Raw genomic sequence first — 20,902 nt, 5'->3', positions numbered from 1 at the left:
AACAATTTCCGGCCTGCATGCCGAGTGTTGAACAATTTACTTTCCCTTTAACTCTTTTTATTTTCTTCTTTTGTTTTTTTTTTTTATTTTTAACTTTGTGGTTTGGATGTTGAACTTGGTAATCTAGGATGTTTGCTATGGTTTGGTGTGGTGTTTATTGATAAAACGGGTACATGTGAGGCTTCGAGTACTAAAGATTAGTACTACTAAAGCCGGGACAGGAAACCGAAGCCAGAAACCTGTTTTTCACCATTGCAGATTGTCTACACGGGGTCGTGTCCGGCCGACATGCCCCCGTGCCCACCACCCAGATCTGCTGTTTGTTTAAATTCTGCAGATTTTTTGCCAGACACGGGTCGTGCCCAGCCAACACGCCCCCGTGTCCACCTTCTGTAAGTTTTAGTTACTGGCACTCTGAACACGTGGCCGTGTTCACCCAACACGGGGCCGTGTCCAGGCCACCAGTAACACAAATCTTTGCTTTTTCACACCTTTTTACACATTCGATTAATCTAAAAATTTATTTTTGGGAAACATTGAGGACAATGTGTAATTTAAGTGTGGGGGGACGCTAAGACTTTGAATCTTACAAGTCCTAATTAACAAGCCTTACACAAAACTCCATTGGAACCGCTAATCACCCCAAATTTTTTTCAAAAAATTTTCATTTTTTTTACTTGTCTAAGTTTAAGTTGGGAATTTCAAATTTCTAAAAAGGTTATATTTTCATAAATTTACAACCGATAGCGTCGTGATAACAAGAACCAATATAAGAAAATTATGAAACGGCATGACAAACCTAGTTAAAATTTGATTATATATACTTGATCACATAAAAACCCATTCCCACAAAAGTGAGTTTTGAGCTTTTATCGAGCATACAAATACATATCTTTAAACTAATGCTCATTTTTCGTTTCTTGTGTGAATAGCCGCTTGGTTCTTACAACTCTAGAACTTGCCACGACGATACATTCCCGGTCCTTACCAACTTAAACCCGAGTAAGTAATTGATGGAGGCATTAGGACAAACCGTTTTTATTTCTACACCATTATTTTTCTTTTTTTTTTACCACCTACCCAAAATCCCCCTAGTTAACCCGTTTGAGCCTAAACCTTTTCGTTTCTTAACCTAATTCAAATACCCTTTTACCCACCTAAACCTTTTTCCTTTTAAACCCTTTATTTTATTAACAAAGCTCGGTTTTTCTTATGACTTGAAGAAAAATATAAGGATGAAGCCAAAGAAATAAACAAACAAGTTTATCAAAAATAACTTTGTTTGAAATACTTCATCAAAATAAAATTTTTTTGAAAATTATCAAGTCTTATGAAAACCGACGCTTTTTACGCTTTTCGCCCTTTTACTAACCACTAACCCAATCACCCACCTTTAGCCAAAGCCTAACCCTTCACCCAAAAAGTCCTCTTGATATTTACAAAGGTGTATAGTTAAAAAGGAGGGGGATTGATTGCTTGGCAAGCTTATGGTAGGAGTAAGTTCCATGCCGCTCTCGAGTGATTCACAAAAAAAAAAAATACACCTTCGGCCGAGTGTTGAGTGATCCCCCGTGAGGTATGTGAACTTGTATATAAATAGAATTTTAAAAAGGCATGTTATGCCCTAATAAGTAATTTATCTTATGAAATGTTTTTAATAAATCATGATGAATAGGATTGTAAATAAATAAAAATAAAACTTAATAACGAATCTTGGAAATCGCGACACTCTATGACAAGCCCAAAAACCTTCTCTTCTACCCATTCCATTTGGGAGTGTAAAGCCACATTATAAAGAGTTTTGCTTGAGGACAAGCAAAGATTCAAGTGTGGGGTATTTGATGTGCACAAAATGCAACATATAAATTACATCAATTGTGGCATAAAACTAACCCATTTTTAGTACTAATGTTGGAAAAAGTGTGTTTTTGTCTTCCTTTTGCATTTTCAGGATTAAATGAGCTCAAATAAACAAAAGAAGCAAAAAGGCAGCTAAATCTAACATAAATACAAGAAAACGAACAAACATGGCATGCCCAACCCCCCGACAGCATCTTCCCAAGCAAAACGAAGAGAACAGAAGGCTGAACACGCCCCGTGCTCAGTGAGCATGGGGGCGTGCCCAAGTGTCAGCAGAAAAGACAAAGTTGTAGAAGATTCTATCGCCCACCACGGGGCCGTGCTCAGCGGACACGGGGCCGTGGTCAACTATAAGATTCGCAGAATCCATGCAAATCTTGATAGTACAGATACGCTTCTGCACACGGGGTCGTGCCCCGCGGACACGGGGGCGTGGTCAACTAATGCAGACAAACTGCAATTAATGAAGAAAGAAAGAAGGATGGACACGGGGCCGTGCCCGAGCTTCTGTTCAGTCTATAAATAGGAGTGTTTGGATCACGTGCAACCCATCCCTTGGCACACCACCTCTCTCACACTTCACCCACCACCATCACAACACCATCATCCACCACCATCATCCATTGTCCATCATAGAGTGTGCGAGTCGTCTCGGGATCCAAGATTGATCGTAAGAGTTCTTGACAATCAAAGGCCATGTTTGCCTAAGTCTCTTACATCACTTGTTGAAGACAAGTGTTTAGTGTAATACTTTTTATTTTAAATCTTTTCGCACTTTTTATTTGGTTATGTATTAATGACTTTAATAACTAGTTTCTTATGTTGAAGGTGATTCTTCCTTATCGTTTGTCCGTGGTGTCTTGGCATTATTTTACTGTCTATATAAAATAAAAGATTTCCACTATTCATATCTCCATGGTCTATATGGAGATATGTTGGCTACCTGGTCGGGGGTTAAGGGAACGGTTTGGTAAGTGTCTTGCCATTGTTCAGTATATAGATCCTGCAAAGGACCTGGGTCAAATTTAGTAGGACCTCCTTCAATACCCACCGGTATTGGATGGCGGAGGTCCAAACTCTTTGATCCCCTCATAAGTTAAACTACTATTAAAACTTTAACCCGGCTACTTAGGACTGTATCCCTGCTGAGTCAGACTACTTAGCCGAGGGTAACGTCACCTTCAAAAGAGGGGCCTACCACATTATGCATTAATAACTTAATTAATTATCTTTCAATAATCCGAGTCTTTAGGATTGTATCCTTACTGACTCAAACTACTGGGTTGAGGGTAATGTCACCTTCAAAAGAGGAGCCTACTATAATAACTAAGATAATCTCTTAAAGTGTGCAAAAGTGCGGAAAATAATCAAAGGTTACACTACACACGAGTCGGATCCAAGTGATTCATCTTGTCTATCTGTTTTTACTTTTATTTTATTTTTCAGCATTTTAGTTAGTTTATTTTTCTAGTTTAAAAACCTTTTTCTAACTTTTTGATTTGATTAGACGTTGAGGATAAATCGGTACTAAAAGCTCTTGTGTCCTTGGACGACCTCGGTATCTTACCAACACTATACTACCCCACGATGGGTGCACTTGCCCATATGTGTGTTTAGTGTTAGTAAATATCGTGTTCTATAAATTTAAAACTTGGCTAAAAAGTGTAAAAAGGGCTTAAATTATACACCTAATATATATAACACATCGCACGCATCAGCATCCTCCTCGAGACCATCCTCGATGACAAACTAGACACAACACCCATAGTATCCCCTCGAGGTACATTTGCCATTCAGCCATATGCATTAGAGGGAATCCACTTGTCTGTGCTGCCCTCTCGATGTGAATTAGAGTGGCTACTGTTCTGACTCACCCCGGTGCTACCCATCTTGTAGTTATTACCCTTGTCTGGACCATTCTTTACTAAGACCACATAACACCTCAACAAATCAACAAGTATTAAATTGAACATCATAATACATAAAATTATTGGAATTCGTGACATTGACTAAGTATTGCGCAAAAAAAAGTAGCAATTTTACGCATTTTGAATAATATACATACCTACACAAAATAAAGACCTGTATTAAGTTTTAATCATTGTACATATATTCAAGGGCTACAATGTATACATTTATACATAAATAATACATATTAGTTCCACGTTCCACAAACACCATAAACATAAATAGAGTCCAAAAAATATAGTCTTTAGAAAAAAAATTATAATCCCACCACAACAATATTTATCAAGAATTCAATTTAAACAAAGTAATATCAAGAAATATACTCACCCCGGTGCTACCCATCTTGCAGTTATTACCCTGGTGTGGACCATTCTTTAGTAAGACCACATAACACCTCAACAAATCAACAAGTATTAAATTGAACATCACAATACATAACATTAATGGAATTTGTAACATTGACTAAGTATTGAGCTAAAAAAGTAGCAGTTTTACGCATTTTGAATAATACATACCTACACAAAATAAAGAGTTGTATTAAGTTTTAGAGTAAAATGCCATTTTGGTCCCTGAGGTTTGGTCACTTTAGTCCAAATCTCAAACCTTTTGCATCTGGATCCTTATGTTTCAGTTTTATTGCCATTTTGGTCCAAAAGTGAAATTAGATCATATTTATCTTATAAAATCCTACTATTTTATCTTTTACTTCTGTGGCAAAATGGTCATTTTATGTTTGAACCCTAATAACAGAACCATCTCCTTCCCTACAATTCCATTTTATGTTTGAACCCTAATAATAGAACCACCGTCTTATCCACCCCACCCCACCCCTACCTACCATTCTCCATCACCAAACACCATCCTCCATCTTCACTCCGAACCGACAACCTTCTACAACACCATCGTCTCCGCTGCTCATCTCTTTCAACCACTGGCGGTCGTCTTTAACCTCCGTCTTCAACCACAGCCACATCGCCTCCGCCACTTGCAGCCGGTCTCAGACTCAGGTACGTCTCTGTTTCTCTTCTGTCTTTCTATTGATGTCCCGAGAAACCTGGCTTCAAGAGGTCTGCCTGTGTTCTACAACACTCCACGCTCCAGTGACTACACCCAAACCAACCCACATCCTCATCGACCCGGCTAACCCCAATACCTATTTAAGTATTTCCTCCTGTTACCGGACCAAACAGTTCCAGTGTTGTAACTTTTGCTATTTTATCATGGAATTGAAATGGGTTTGATATCAGTGAAACCGATTGAAACCCACCACTACTGTTCATCATTATAGTTCCCCTTCGCCCGATTTCAACAGCCATTGAAACCCTTTCAAGCAGCTCACACAATGGGGATGTATTCTAGGCTAGGGTTAGGTTTCACATTCAGATTGGGGAAAATTCATATCTGGAGATTGGTGAGAAGGAGGTGGTAGTGGCGGTTGTGGTGAGGAGGTAGTGGTGGCGGTGGTGAAGGGGGGAGGAGGTGGCGGTGATGGAGTTCATGGTGGCGGTGGTGTTAGAGAGAAGAGAGAAGGAGAGAGAAAGAGAGGGGGGAGAGTAAGAGAAGGGAGCTGAGAGTGGTGTTTTGAGTATTTTTTTATTTTATTTATATGCATATATTAATGCTTAAAATGACCATTTTGCCCTTGAGGAAAAGGACAAAATAACAGGATTTTATAAGACAAATATGATTTGATTTCACTTTTAGACCAAAATGGCAATAAACTGAAACCACAGGGACCCAGATGCAAAATGTTTGAGATTTGGACTAAAGTGGCAAAAGTGATCAAATCTCAGAGACCAAAATGACAGTTTACTCTAAGTTTTAATCATTGTACATATATTCAACGGCTACAATGTACACATTTATACATAAATAATACATATTAGTTCCAAGTTCCACAAACACCATAAACATAAATAGCGTAGAAAAAAATATAGTCCTTTAGAAAAAAAAGCAATCCCACCACAACAACATTTATCAAGAATTCAATTCAAACAAAATAATATCAAGAAATATACTCACCCCAGTGCTACCATCTTACAGTTATTACCCTGATGTGGACCATTCTTTAGTAAGATCACATAACACCTCAACAAATCGACAAGTATTAAATTGAACATCATAATACATAACATTATTGGAATTTGTAACATTGATCAAGTATTAAGCTAAAAAATAGCAGTTTTATGCATTTTTAATAACATACCTACACAAAATAAAGACCTGTATTAAGTTTTAATCATTGTACATATATTCAAGGGCTACAATGTACCCATTTATACATAAATAATACATATTAGTTCCAAGTTCCACAAACACCATAAACATAAATAGAGTAGAAAAATATAGTCCTCATTAGTTTTGATTTTGTATGTCTCTAAGATATGTTTTGCTAGCGTAATGACATATAGACAAATATAAATACAAATCAAACGTTTAAAGGACTTACTTGTATATTTTGATCATACGTATAAGGTTTTAAATTGAGGTTGTAGTATGACCAATGGGGGCCCTGAGTTGAATGATGACTCAACGGCTGTATTTCTCTGCTACGGTTTTTGATTTAAACTAAAATAAGCATTAACTCATGATTAAGCTTATCTAATACTCATACTAAATGATTACCCGGTGAAGTGGGAGAATGTAAGAATATATATTTTTATTTTATTTAATATATATGACTATTATAATCATTTATATAATATTGGATCAAAATATAATTATACCTTATTATAATATTAGTTGGTAATTGTTAATGGACCGTATTACCCTTAGACTATCTCCAATGGGAGATCCATAATCCCTTCGAAGATGACTTGGAATAAATCCTTGCTAAAGGGCCCATTAGAGAACATTTGATTTTGGCATATCCGAAAGACTTCTTCAAGGGCTTCAATTGTTTTGGTTAGTGTGCTAATTTCTTTATTGTATACTTTTTCTTTCTAACATTTATTCAAGAAGAATTAAACTATTTTACTAATTTCTCATTTAAATGCATACATTTATTTACCATTAAGAGTTTACCAACCTTTAAAACTCAGTATATACACTTCATTTACCAAACTTTTATTTACTTTTTTTATACTACTTAATTATTTATATTAATTATTTGATCATTTAATTATTCGAATACATTTAGTTAATTTAAGTAATTAAATTTAAAGGAAACAGGGTGATGATGCGGAAAATATAAGGATGTGTAAGGATGTTTGTATGGTTGGAGGTGAAATTGGAGTTTTTAAGGATTTATAAGGATTTTTAAGGATTTATAAGGATATGATGTGACAGATGATTAGACAGCTAAGGGCGTCTAAGGGCGCTCTTAGCATTGGAGATAGTCTTATTAACTAATAGATGTTTCCTCTTGGGTGTATTTAAGAAAATGACTAGAGATGGTTTTAGGTTAGACATTCATAATAACATCACACATATCTCGACCTCCTCTCTCTCCATAATCACGAGTTCTTCACCATTACAAACTCGGAACTACCATCAATCATATATATCCTAAACGGAAAATAGATCAACATAGATTTGTAATTAATCTTTTGGGTGACGAGTCAATTGACTTGGAAATACCTCGACCAGCTGCCAGTCCAAATTGTTCAAGCCAAATAAGTAGAATACACATGAACAAATCATATGTACATAATAAAAAGTGACCACATATAAACTTAGGGAATACATACATGGAAATAACTTATTATAGTTCCAACTGTTCACATACGGTTTGATTGACCACTATACATACGTGAAAACGAATTATTACATAACCACCACAATCATGCGTGCCTGATATCCACGCCCTCCTTATTCTTTCGATGATTGCTTAATGTGTTTTGCCACCTCCCCCGCTACTAATTAGACTTGTAGTAAGGAGGCTAATTTTAGGTTGACCATCGTCAAGTACCTCAACATAACGGGCTTGCGCGGTTGTGCCACCAGTCATATTTAGTATCTCGTCTATAGTAACAAGAGTATTACTCTCAGCTCCAATATTGGTGTCAATGTCCGTTATTGTCATTGAAGTACTCTCAACCTGATTATAGCATGTTTAGGTATAAAGACATTAAAACCTAAGTCACAAGCATAAGATCTCTTAATACTACTAATTTACATATAGTATCTCCATATTAGTTATAGTTATTTGATCATGTTTACCCCTCAACTAAAAACATTCGTATTTAATAACTTTACAAACGGACAAACAAATTTCTACTAAATGATATAACAATTCTCTCTACACAATCTGTATAATATTTATCAGTATGTTATATGAGATAGATGCCAAATAAGAAAAACCATAAAACTGATTTAATTTAATCATGTTAATGTTACAGACTTACAGCGTCATCTTAGCTATAAAACTGATTTAATTTAATCATGTTAATGTTACAGCGTCATCTTAGCTGTGATTTGAATTAATTATTTTTTTCAGATATATAATTATCTCTAATTTCTCTCTTTCTACCATATATAATATATGATATGATTATATGATTACGTTTATGTTGCAATATTTTTGAGAATTTTTGAACACATATGGTTTTCATGATACAAAAACATTAAATTCAGTGTTTAATTTTACAAGTTTTGTTAAATACTTAGTTAATAACTAAATTAAGTATGAAATGTTAGGGTAAGGATAGTGTAAAAAGGCCTAAGAAGTGTATTATAACACTATATATAATACTATATAACACCATATAACAATATGCAACACCATATAACACTATGTAACACTATATATCATTATATAACAAATATAACACTATACATCTATCATAGACATGCTATCAGACAACCTATAGTGTTATATTTGTTATATAATGATATATAGTGTTACAAAGTGTTATATGGTATTATATGGTGTTACATATTGTTATACGGTGTTTATATGTTGTTATATAGTATTATATATAGTGTTTAATACACTTCTTACACTTCTCACACTTTAAGCACTTTTTACAGGATCCTTTACCTGAAATGTTATATGATAATATAAGAAAAATATGAAGGAACCCTTCATGAACTTCAGTTGTTTGATTTGTGATAGCATATTATTTATTGGATTTTACGTGAAGATGATGCGATGAAAATGATAGTATCTGTAGAATTATGCATTCATATATAGATGACTTTGCATACCAGAACTTTTGTCTTATATTTCGAGAGTTGCATCGTCAACTTATTATATAGTTATTGCACTAGTCTTTGACACGTTCAATTAATTATTCTATTGCAATGATTATTTATATAAATGTTTATGTCAACATCATTAACTTGTATAACGTCATAAGCATCTTATAGACATCACACTGCCATGATTATCAATGTCAATATACAATTAAAAAATGTCATCTGACAGCCTAAAAAATAATTGATATATACACACATACATACACAAGTTAGTGTGTGCGTGTATATATATATAACACATTTTTTTGTATGTTTGTGGCTATAACTAAGATCTGGTAAGGAAGAACTACATGAAAATTGATAGAAAATATTCATGAGAAAAACCCGAACTGACAAATATAGATACGGTACTTATATGTTTAAGAAAAACACGATGCATATCTGATATAGTAAAGAAAATTATAATTTAAACTATATTACAATGTTAATTAAAATTTGAAATTATAACTTTATGCTTTTTATAGATGTTCGTCTACAGAATGTATAAAGTACCGTCAATACTTAAACGTATAACATGACGTGATCTATCGATTTGTTTATAAATTTAAATTCTATTGCACATTATAATAAGTACACAATAATATGAAGTTGGTCTATAATATATATGTTTCACTTTCAGAACTTAAATTTTTATTTGGGTAAATGCTTGCCCGTAATTCAACTCGAGCTATTGTGTTCGTATAAATATTCGAACTGGTTATAAATACGTCATCCAGATAAAATTTCATTCCCATTTTTCGTTGTATATTGTAAGCATTTTATTTACGATGAATATAAAAATTAAGGTATTTGTAAGCATGTCATTTTTTAAGGTTCTTGTAAGCATGTTATTTACCATGAATATAAAATTTATAAAGTGTTCCCAGGGGACATGGTGTGATGGTATGTAAGGTGTATTCTCTCTATCCAAGAGACAGATGGTTTAATTAAATCCTGCAATGTGCAAGTATATGAGTGTTTAGGAGATAATTTGCCGTTCAATTTTTTAAAGCATATGAAATCATTATACTTAAAACCAAACGAGACAACTCACTAGCTAAGACATGAGTTCCTTAAAGCTAAATACAAACTTAATTTCGAGCTCAGGTTGAAGATTACGAGTGAGCCTACCTGATTGATCACCTCCTATTGTGAAGAAATCAAGTCTAGTTATTGTTTGTTAATAGCCAGGCTCATCTCATCGATCTTGCAGGTGTCCTAAGTACCGAGAATTTAGGCATAGGATATCAAGTTTTTTATGATTATGGTTGTTAAAAAGATGATTTAAGATTTAGAATCTTACTAATCTATCTAACGAACATGTGTACATTTCATAGAGTTTGTGATCCTAAGATCTTCATAAGATTCATATTTCAAATATATAATTATAAATTCTTGTTCCAAATGGATTTTATTTTACTTAAAATGATAAACTGAAAAAAAATAATTATAAACTCAAATTTATTAGATGAAAACAAAGAAACAAACAGAGTAACCAGCAAAAGCAACTAAAATGAGTACCTTTATAAAATCATTCAACTTTATTAGTTCTAGATTTTGTAATTTTAAAAAGTCAAATCTTAAGATAAACATTTATCTCTAACTAGGATCTAGATAAACTAGAACTTTACAACTTTAAACTAGATATTTTACCAAACAAGAACAAAAATCCTACAAATCTTTTTCATTGCAAAAACTATGTGTGTCAAGTCAACATAATAGGCATGCCTAGTACCATGATAGGCAAATAAACGTGAATAAATACTAGTTACTACTTACAGGTGAAGGTAGATCATCAACGAGCGGATCATTGGTTGGTGTATCCTCTACAGCGGGTAGCGGTTCGTAAGTTGTTGATGCTGCCGAATCAATTGGTAGCGACGGCGGTGGAGGGTTGTTTACAACCTCTTCACTGCCAGCAACAGATTTTTCTCCACTACCCTCTAACCCTAAACACTTCAGAAAACCCCTCAAAGCTTCTTGTATGAAACCACCATTTCCTGCTTCCATTTTTTGATGAATATATATCACCTATATATAATCTCAAAGCTAACAATGTGATGTTTTCTCTCAACAAGCTATGATATCATGTATTTATAGCCATTATATGATATGTATCACAGAAGAGTTTAATACTTGGGTTGGTGAGTTTGAACAAGGAAATTGCATTGTTACCTATCTCCAATACATTAAAAAATTAATTTTTATCGGTTAATATGAACGCCTTATTTACTCCCCTTATTGAATAAATTACATTTGCACGCTTTTAAGAAAATAGTTAATATTTCTACTCCATTTATATTTAGAACTACCTTTCATACTACCTTTTTAAACCGAGCAGCTCATTTTCTATTTGAGATGTGATCTAGAAGTTTGGCTTAAAAGAATTTTAAGTTTAAACAGAAACTTTATTAAATGGATTTTAACCTAAACTTATATGTCCGGGTGTGGCTAGAGTTTATTAATGAGTAACGAGTCAAACTCTGAGTTTTAGAAATAAATCTTGAGACACATCAAATTTGAGTTCCTATAAGTTAAACAAATCAAAACCAAGCTTATTTAAACTTGAAATCAACTCTATTAAACATTGGTGTGAGTTTGAGTCCCAAAAACTAAACATTAGCTGAATTTAGAAGTAGATTTTATTGAAGGTGTGTTCGACATTCAAAAAATCATACGAGCTTGATTATCCTCATAACCCTAACTTACAAGCTGTTAGTGAATTACCAAGTCCAACCTTGGTGCGTAGGTCAAGATGGCTCATTCTCCTAATTGTGATAAATGGATTAGGTTGAATATGTAAGGATTGTATTTACGTTAGAGGTGTCCAATGACGGTTCGGTTTAGTTTTATTCCTTTAACCATAAGCACTAGCTTCGGTTATAGATTTTTCTTAATCATAACCATAACCGGAATTCGATTTCGGTTAATCGGTTATAAGCTCGGTTACGGTTTGGTTTTGGTTAACTTCGGTTAATTAACGCTAGACGAGGAACCCGACCTATTTTCTAGAATTCATCTCTTTGACTGAACGGAAGTTCTAACCTGAGCTCTCAAGGCCTCGCACTAACCCAGAGACATATATCATTTAGGTATACTCAACTGTAAGACTGAATCTAGGAAATCTTGATACAGGAGTATATTCTGAGGTGGGACACGCGAATAAGTTAAGTTCTTAAAACACTAATCTTGTATCTTGGATCAATTAAAGTTTGTGTGAAAATTTTAGTGGATCAGTATACTGACAATCTACATGAATCGTTTAGAACTTAAAGTTTATATAGATCAACGGTGTTAGTGATTTGTCATAAACTGATATGATCCTTTGATACAAGCTCAACAAAAATAAGTCTGTAAATATTTTTTTGTTGCATTTCATTACAGAAACATCACAAAAAGATTTTAGGAGTGTTTTAGCATAAACTTTATAAAATACAAAAAGATTTTGTTTTACTTTATGTTTTAACGACCGATGTTGGAAAACTGAGTTTCAAAATCTAGGGGGGGGGGGACGGTATGATAGCGGGGACTCCATCGGGGAGTTGTTTTCACCACTCGGTGAATCGTCGCCGCATCATAAGCGGTGTTCAGTGATTGCCTTTTTCGGTGAGTATTCACCGATTCGATGAAGAAGAGGAGAGGTGCGAGAGAGAGGTTGAATGGTGGGTCCCAACCCCTTTCAACCAATCATAAGTTTTACATTTTTTTTACCACTCTCCAGGTGTTTGAATCACTGTCAGTGATTGAGTGCAAAATGGGGAGTGGAATGGGGACTTGACATGTCTTGATGTTATTGGCTAAACGGTAACTCAAACACCCTAAAGTGATTGAATGATACCCTCCACCCTAAGTATGCTGAACATGTCTCAGAAAATAACAAGTTCATTAATTTGAAACTTGAGGTTTTTAATGAAAAGTCAAAAACAATTTGTGAAGTCTCCAAGGTCACTAATTTGAACTTGGTTGATAATCAGATGATTCGAGGTCATTAAATTGAACTTGATAATCTGTGAGGGTTTGTGAAAGTTGGATGCTTTAAAGTCAAATATAATTCTGAATTTTGAAAGATGGAAGTTAGTTGATAAGGGGAGTAGAGTCAGGTTTAACCCTGAATTCACGAGTTTGGTTTTAATGCCAAAATATTTGTGCTTAGAGCCAGTCTACAATCCCGGGTAATCTCAAATAGTTTTAACTATCAAAGGAATGTTATGAGAGCCAGGTTTTTTATTCTAAAAATTGAAACTTTTACAAGTGTTTTGAATTGTCAAATTTTCAGAAAGCCAGGTTGAGATCCTGAAAGCTCAAAGCAAGGGGGAGCTTGCAGATAGAGAGTCTGATGAAATGGGGAGCTAATGAATCAGGATGCAAAGAGGAGTCTGTGATTCTGAAGTGTCAAAGATTCTTGAAGACTCAGAGATGATAAACATTAGCTACGAGATTGACTGCAACAATATCCAAGGGAGAGTCTGTGAATGCATATATCTATCGCTTCCGTCAATCACGTGCTTCAATGTCAAATGTACTGATTCGTAGCTAAGAAGATAGGACAAGACAAGGTTTAACGTGTAAAATATATCCAAGATGGTAGATTCGCACGGACTGGCGCACAACTAGGGTTTAGGTTTAGTCCGCACGGATCAACGCACTAGCTGATCCGTGCCAGTTGGTTCACGCGGATGCGCATAGGTAGATCCACAGGAACTTGATTCGCATCTGATGTCCATCCGTAGGTAGTGTTTGCACGGATCAAGGGTTACTATAAATAGGGGTTTTGTCTTGTTCATTTGGAATGCTTGTGGACTTGAGTAGCGAAGCTCTATCCAAGTGTTTTCATGGTTTTGTATTGTTAATCAATCAATAGAAATTATCTTAAATTTACTTGTTCTTATTCAATCCACTCTCGTACTTGGATTCCGCACAAGATACGAGATCTATGCAATCAACGGAACATCGGAATCGATCCAAACACGTCCTTACAAAAAACTATAAGAAAATTACTTTAGACAAGTATTATTAAAAACTGAAAAAAAAATGTATAAAACAATGTGCAAGAGAATAGAACAATGTGACATCTTTATCTAAACGCCATTAAAAATACAAAACACCAAAATCTAAAAGAGGGGACGTGTTACAGCCTTAACAAATGAAGCTAAACAAACAGTAAACTGAAACGACAGAAACTTTATTACTAACATTTATTATATCAAAAGCCACTCCATGGGTACTTGAATTTATTTTCTTTTCAAAACGCCATAATTACCTGTCATATTACAGGACTGCATCCTACTGGTGGCAAAAAAAAGTGATTATATAAGTAGAACAGGTAAACAAAACTTAACACTCTACGCATTCTCTAACACGCCACACATTGTCTAAAACGCGATACAACTTAAAAAATGGCTCAGGTTATTGCATGGAGATTTGAGAGGTCGGAGAGATGTTTCGTCCTAAAGTTCAATGATAGGAGAAGGGTGAAGGTTAAGACAATCAAGGCGATACTTAGTATGGATGAAGCCGTTCAGAGGGATATTCTAGCCCTTGGGATTTCAAGGGCCGACGATTGTGAAAGGACTCGAAAGGTAATAAGAAGATTGAAGAGAAAATTTCCAGCAGATGATGATGATGATATTGACAATACTGGTCTACCAACAGTTAGCAGTTGGGGGTTGGATGAACAAGCAAGAACGGTTAAATTGACCTATCGACACGGGGTGGAATATTCATTGTCGATGGGTACATCTCTGATGTAATCACATACACAGAAGAATGTTAGTTTGTTTTGATTTCGTCTTATTTGTTGGTGCACTGAATGTCTGCTATCTACGTCTTAATCGAGTCTTAGGTCAAGATAGATTGATTAGGGTTAGAAAACAAGTTTAGTGGTTTTATATTGTAATTCCGCTTGAAATGACTTGTTTGTCATTTCAAGCGAAATCATGTCACTTGTTATTCCGCTCGAGGTCCAACGTAGGTATTCCGCTCGAATTGAACTTAGGTGATTTCGCTTGGATGGTTTCAAGCGGAATCAGGTCCCTCTTGAGGCATTTCAAGTGGAATCACAGAGTCTATAAATTGGTGATGTGTTCATTTCAGTTGTAAGGTTGGAGCGGAATTAGGAGTCGAGGTGCTGCCGGAGTTTTGTCAGAATTCATTGTATTTGACTCAGAAAAGCAGTAATAGAAAGAGATTAAAAGGATACAAGTTGTTTGACTTTGTTTACTTTGATTCTGCCTCTGTAAACGATGTTGAACTGCCTTTACTGACTGTTTAGGGTCACGCACACGGTCCAACAAGTGGTATCAGAGTTCAAGACGAGGAGTTCATACTAATTCAGCTTGATTCTACCAGATTTTCTCATTTCTACTCACTTCTTCTCATACTTTTCTGATTTGAACAAGTTCCAACGGTGGAAATGGCCTGATTTTCATATATGTTGTGTAAAACATAGTATTAACAAACCCTAGAAAGAATCAGATTAAAATTCGGATTAAAAATGGTAAAAATGGTCCTAAAACTTGATTCCGCTTGAAAGGGTGTTCGATAATTCCGCTTGAAAATACATGGCCATTTGAAGCGAAATTATGGATTCCGCTTAAAAGTTCTTATCCCGCTTGAAAGATTCAGTCTGATTCCGCTTGAATCAGATTCCACTTGAACTTGTTATCTAATTCCGCTTGAAGGTTGTGATTTCGCTTGAAATCTCAAGAGAAATTAAGTGTTCCTGCTTCAAAAGCCTATTCCGCTTGAAAGGGTTATTTCGCTCAAAAGCTGATTCCGCTTGAATTAGCTGTTTTTCTAAATTTTGAAAAATTTTCTAAGTGTTTGTTGATTTTCAGGTACGTATAAGATGGATGATCTATTCATGAACCCGTTTAGCAATATGTATGCTTTTGCTAGAAATTCTGGAGACGATACTTCTTCTAGCAACACCAATGAGAACACACCGAGTACAAAGAAAAAGTTATCGGATGTTTTGGAAGTTGAAAGCGCATTTGGAACCTATAACAAACCCCCGAAGTTGATGGTTATCGAAGAATATAGTCGGTGGGCCAAGAAGTTTGAAGAATGGTTGAAAGCTTTTGCGTATACTAGTTGGAAAAGTTTAAAGAATGGATACATTGATGGAGGCAAAACTGGTGAAAGTTTGACAACATCTGAAGAAATTGAATCGTTTGTTGGTGAGCAAAAATGCATTGCATTGCTATTTCAGTCTGTTCGAGAAGATATAATATCCTTGATCGAGTACAACAGTTCCAAAGATCTCTGGAAAAAGTTAGAAGTAAAATGTTTGGGTAGTGCAGAAATAGTGAAAAACAAAAAGAAATTGCTTAGAAAAGAATTTGATTTGTTTGGTTGTTTAAAAAATAAATCAGTTTGTAAGATGATTGAGAGGTTTGGGCACTTGAAACTGGAGCTGGAGAGACATGGGATTTTATACTCACAAGAAGAGCTAGTCGACAAATTGTTTGACTCGTTGCCAGATGAGATGGATTGGCAGTACTGTGGGTTGATGCTGAAGAATACTATCAAGCCGCCAGAAGTGTTGACTGTAGACTTGCTGATTGAGAGACTAGAGAGTCACGAGCTGGAGTTAAGGAAAACACACAAAGTCAATCACTCGTCATATCAACAGAACTTGGATTTGTATTATCCAAAAAGCATGATGCCAAAGAATACTTCTCCCAAGAATGCTTTTTCTGCTGAGAGTTCAACACTTCAAACAAAGAAAGTCAAAGCAGTGGATTTCACAGTGGTTCTTCGTCAAATTCAAGACAATCAGATGCAAAGAATTTATTTCAATGCAATATCGCTGTAGACTTAAAGAATGCTCAAAACTTCAGCGAGGAGTCGGCAAAGCAAGAGATGGTTTTTCTAGCTTCTGTGCTAGAATCGTATGAAAGTCTTGTAGCAGGGAAGATTGGCAACACAAACCTGACAAAAGAAGACTATGATCAAATAGATCCTGAAGAGATGGAATTGATCGACATAAGGTGGTGCATGGCCAATGCAGTTCGTCGGGCACAACATTTCATGGAGATAACCGGGAGAAAGTCAATTGGTGGACCATCTACCAAGTTGGGCTTTGATAAGTCTAAAGTGACATGCTTTAAGTGCAAACAGAAAGGTCACTTTAAACGTGAATGCCGAAATGCTTATGCTGATGAGTCTGAAAACCCGTTCAGAGAAGATTACTCCAAGAAAGCGGTTTATCATCAGAATAAATCTGAACCGCCAAGAATGAAGCAGCTTGAGGATAACAAAGAGAAATCCAGAGCTCTTGTGGTGATTCATGACGATGAAGGTTTCGACTGGAGCGAGTTGTTACCTGAGGAGGATGCGGTTGGATATGCATTCATGGCAAAATCTGAACCTGTTCCTTGGAGAGACACCAGACCTGAAGAACGGAGGTATGCTTACAGGAAGATGATAGCTCAAGAAAGAATGATCAGAATATCTGGTATCTATCTTGAAGTAAAAAGAGCGAGGAGATGGGATCCAGACAGAGAATGTTATCTTGACCCCGATGGAAACATAGCCATTGACCATAACACTCTTGATATGGAAACCATAATTAAAGAAATGAAAGAAGAAGATGACTATTGGCAAAGAAAATGGTGGGGAAGCGGAGAAGAGAAAGAAGAAGAAAAGAAAGAAGAAGAAGAGAAAGAAGAGAAGCTAAAGAAGATTGATAATGGAATCATTGACACGACATAGGAGTTTAATGCTGAAAACATGGGAAAGATGGCTGACAAGGTGCTGGCTGCTAAAGCACTTGAGGTAGACTCTAAATCCGTCTCTGAGTCTAAAAGCCAGGTCAGTTCAAACACATCAATGACTGAGTCAGGTAAGAAAGTCAATGGTGATGTTGACTGCAAAAATTGCATCAAAAAATGCAAAGTTTGTAGTACAGTCACTTATCTCAATGGTAAGAAAATTGATGATCTGACTGCTAGAGTTAGAAGTGTTGATGATCAAATCCTTGATCGTGATAAAATATTGAAAGCTTCAACTGACAGATTAAAAGAATTAATTAACAAAATTGAAAATGATAAAATTGACCAAGAAAAGGTTAGGAAAGAAAATGAAAGGTTAGTTCTTGAAAATCGTCAGATCACTGAAAAATTTGAGAAGCTTAAACGCACAATGAAAGATAATGATGATAGAAATGGTAAGACATACAAAGAAAATGTTCATCTGTCGAGTGTGCTTCGTGTAAAAGAAGAATTAATCAACCAACAACTGGATGAAATTGCAAAATTGAAGCTTAAATTCCAAGAAGCTGAAATTGAAAATGAAAGAATCCAGTTGAAGCTTAAAAGTTACAACTCCACAAGCTTTGTTTTGCAACACATTGTTCCAAAACCCATAGGCAAAAACAAATCTAGCGAAGATGTCTTTTCGGATGGAACCGGGGTGGGTTTTCATCAAGTTCCACCACCAGTTCTTGGCAATTATTCGAAAAAGAAATCCGGGTTGGTTGATATTGAAGAAGAGAATGAAGTGAAACTTCCGGACACGATTGGTGTTACATTCACTTCGTCTTCCGATGAGGATAGTGTCCAAACTGATGTTGTAAAAAGTGTGGTTGAAAATGTTCTAAAATCTGACAGTGACACTACTGAGGAAGGTGGATGTTTCTTGGACAAATACATTCCAAAATCAAAGTCCAAAAACAACTTAGATGAAGAACCTACTCTTGTCATGTACAGGATGTCAGGATCGGATAAGTTGTATTCAGATTCTGATTTTCCTCTGGAAAATGTGAATGTTGCAAAATTGATAAACGTGTTTATGTTGATTGAAGTTGATTTATCTGAAGTGTAAAGTTTAAAACAAACCAAAAGGCAAATGAATTTTGAGAAAGATAAAGCTTATTACAAGAAGCCTGTTGTTCCACCGCGTTTTTATAACAACAATCGAAACAATTGGTTGGGTTGTTATCAGGGTGGTAAGAGTTATCAAAAGATAAATGTTCAAAACAAGAAGTTCGCTGAGAAGAAAGTGTTTGTGAACAGTTCAAGTTCACTTTCTGATGAAGAGAAAAAGATTTTTTCGAAATCAAATGAAGAGTTCTTTGAGAAGAGAGCTTCACAGTCTCAGTCTGAAGGCACCAGTCGAGTTGTTGACACTTGAACATGCTTCAGATGTAATCAAGTTGGACATATTGCACGAAAGTGTACCAACTTGAAGCCTAAGACTGAAAGTGTGAAGATTCAGAAAAAGAAAGTTGATGCAAAGGGAAAAGCTCCATTGGTTGTTGAGAAAAAGATTTTGAAAAATGACAACACCAAAGTCAAAACTGAACCTGTTAAAAATGTGGTAACTAAAAATGACAAGTTTTACAAACGGGTTGCGTCACCTCAACAAACATGGAAGCCAAAAGTTTTTGAAAAGAAAGCAAATGTTCCAAAACCAAAGGTTTCTGAGACTTAAAAACAATCATCTTCTACCACATCGGTAAAGATGGATGTACCTTTGGATTATTATGAGAAACTAGAACCAAGAGAGAATGTGTCTAAAAAGAAAACTGTTTCAAAGAAAGACCAACCATTTGATCAACCTCAGAAAGATGAGTTTTTCTTATACAAAAAGGTTGAGGTTGGGTCTGAAGAAAATTTGAAAATGAATGAAAAATTTTTTCCGCCACTTTACACTACAAAAACTCACATTAAAATTGAGTTGCCTGAGTCAAAAGAGGCTTGGGTAGCTTCAAAATCTAAATAGGTGTTTGTGGTCTATGCCAGAGCTTCCTAGTTGGTAATCGTAAAGCATGTATCGGCATCTTTATTAAAATGTTTTTGAAAATGGTTGAGTGTATTTTATCTAAATCATTTTTGTGGTTTATGTAGGAGCTTCCAAGATCCATTTCAAGATGGATTATGGACAGTGGAGCTTCTCGACATATGACAGGGAAAACAGCGTTGCTGTATGATGTGAAAAATATCAATGGAGGTTATGTTGGTTTCGCAGGAAATCAAGGTGGTAGGATTATTGGTGAAGGAACGTTATCCAACGGGATTATGACGTTTGAAAGAGTTAACTACATTGCTGAGCTGGAAAATAATCTGCTGAGTATCTCGCAGATTTGTGATAGGATGTACACCACTCACTTCACTGACAAAGAATGTTTGATCTTGAAGCCAGGATTTGTTATTCCTGAAGAATGGATTACCATGAGGGTACCAAGAGTCAATGATCTGTACGTGTTGGATATGAGCGTAGCTACTACAACCACGGGTTAGGCTCATTGTTTTGTGTCCAGAGCAACTAAGAAAGAATCGAGATTGTGGCACCGCAAGATGGGGCATATTCATCTGAGGAAAATGAATCACTTGGTGCATAATGATTTAGTTTTGGGAGTTCATGTGAAAGGTTTTCATCTGGAAGGGGAGTGCATTAGCTGCATCAAAGGCAAGCAGAAGAAAAAGTCACACCCTAAAAAGCATGTCAATTCAGTCTCAAGACCACTGGAGAGACTTAACATGGATTTGTTTGGTCCTGTGAATGTCAAGAGCATTACGGGATATTACTATTGTCTTGTGGTTACTGATGATTATTCCAGATTTTCGTGGGTTTCATTCTTGAAGTCGAAAGATGAAACGTTTGATAGTTTGATGGCGTTGTTCAGAAAGATAGAGAATCTGTACCAAAGGCATATCAGAAGAATTCGCAGTGATAATGGTACTGAATTCAAGAACAACAGAATGAAAGAATTTTGTGAAGAACAAGGAATATTGCATGAGTTTAGTGCTCCGTATACTCCGCAGCAGAATGGAGTCGCAGAACGCAAAAACAGGACACTAATCGAAACGGCAAGAACTATGCTTACTGATTTAAAGCTACCAATAAATTTTTGGGTAGAAGCTGTTTCCGCCGCATGCTCTACGCTCAACAG

At 35.6% G+C, this 20,902-nt stretch overlaps 1 protein-coding gene across 1 annotated transcript; it reads right to left on the bottom strand.

The window, feature by feature from the left end:
* Positions 1–7,429: 7,429 nt before the first annotated feature.
* On the bottom strand, positions 7,430–11,093 carry LOC110904301. Its single transcript, XM_022150148.2, has 2 exons — positions 10,786–11,093; positions 7,430–7,867 (listed from the first exon to the last, which is right to left on the bottom strand). Exons 1-2 carry the CDS (start codon positions 11,014–11,016, stop codon positions 7,658–7,660), a joined length of 441 nt encoding a protein of 146 aa, XP_022005840.1. The 5' UTR covers positions 11,017–11,093; the 3' UTR covers positions 7,430–7,657.
* Between the last annotated feature and the right edge of the window lie 9,809 nt (positions 11,094–20,902).

The sequence above is a fragment of the Helianthus annuus genome, chromosome 2 (assembly GCF_002127325.2).
Source record: "Helianthus annuus cultivar XRQ/B chromosome 2, HanXRQr2.0-SUNRISE, whole genome shotgun sequence".
Lineage (NCBI taxonomy): Eukaryota > Viridiplantae > Streptophyta > Magnoliopsida > Asterales > Asteraceae > Helianthus > Helianthus annuus.
This window is presented reverse-complemented; position numbering and strand designations above follow the sequence as displayed.

Excerpts from the sequence above, each read along its gene's own strand:
- LOC110904301 (XM_022150148.2), bottom strand. The coding sequence starts at position 11,016 with ATGGAAGCAGGAAATGGTGGTTTCATACAAGAAGCTTTGAGGGGTTTT. Across the intron at positions 7,868-10,785 it reads TTGATGATCTACCTTCACCT|GTTGAGAGTACTTCAATGAC; the intron begins GTAAGTAGTAAC and ends TGCTATAATCAG.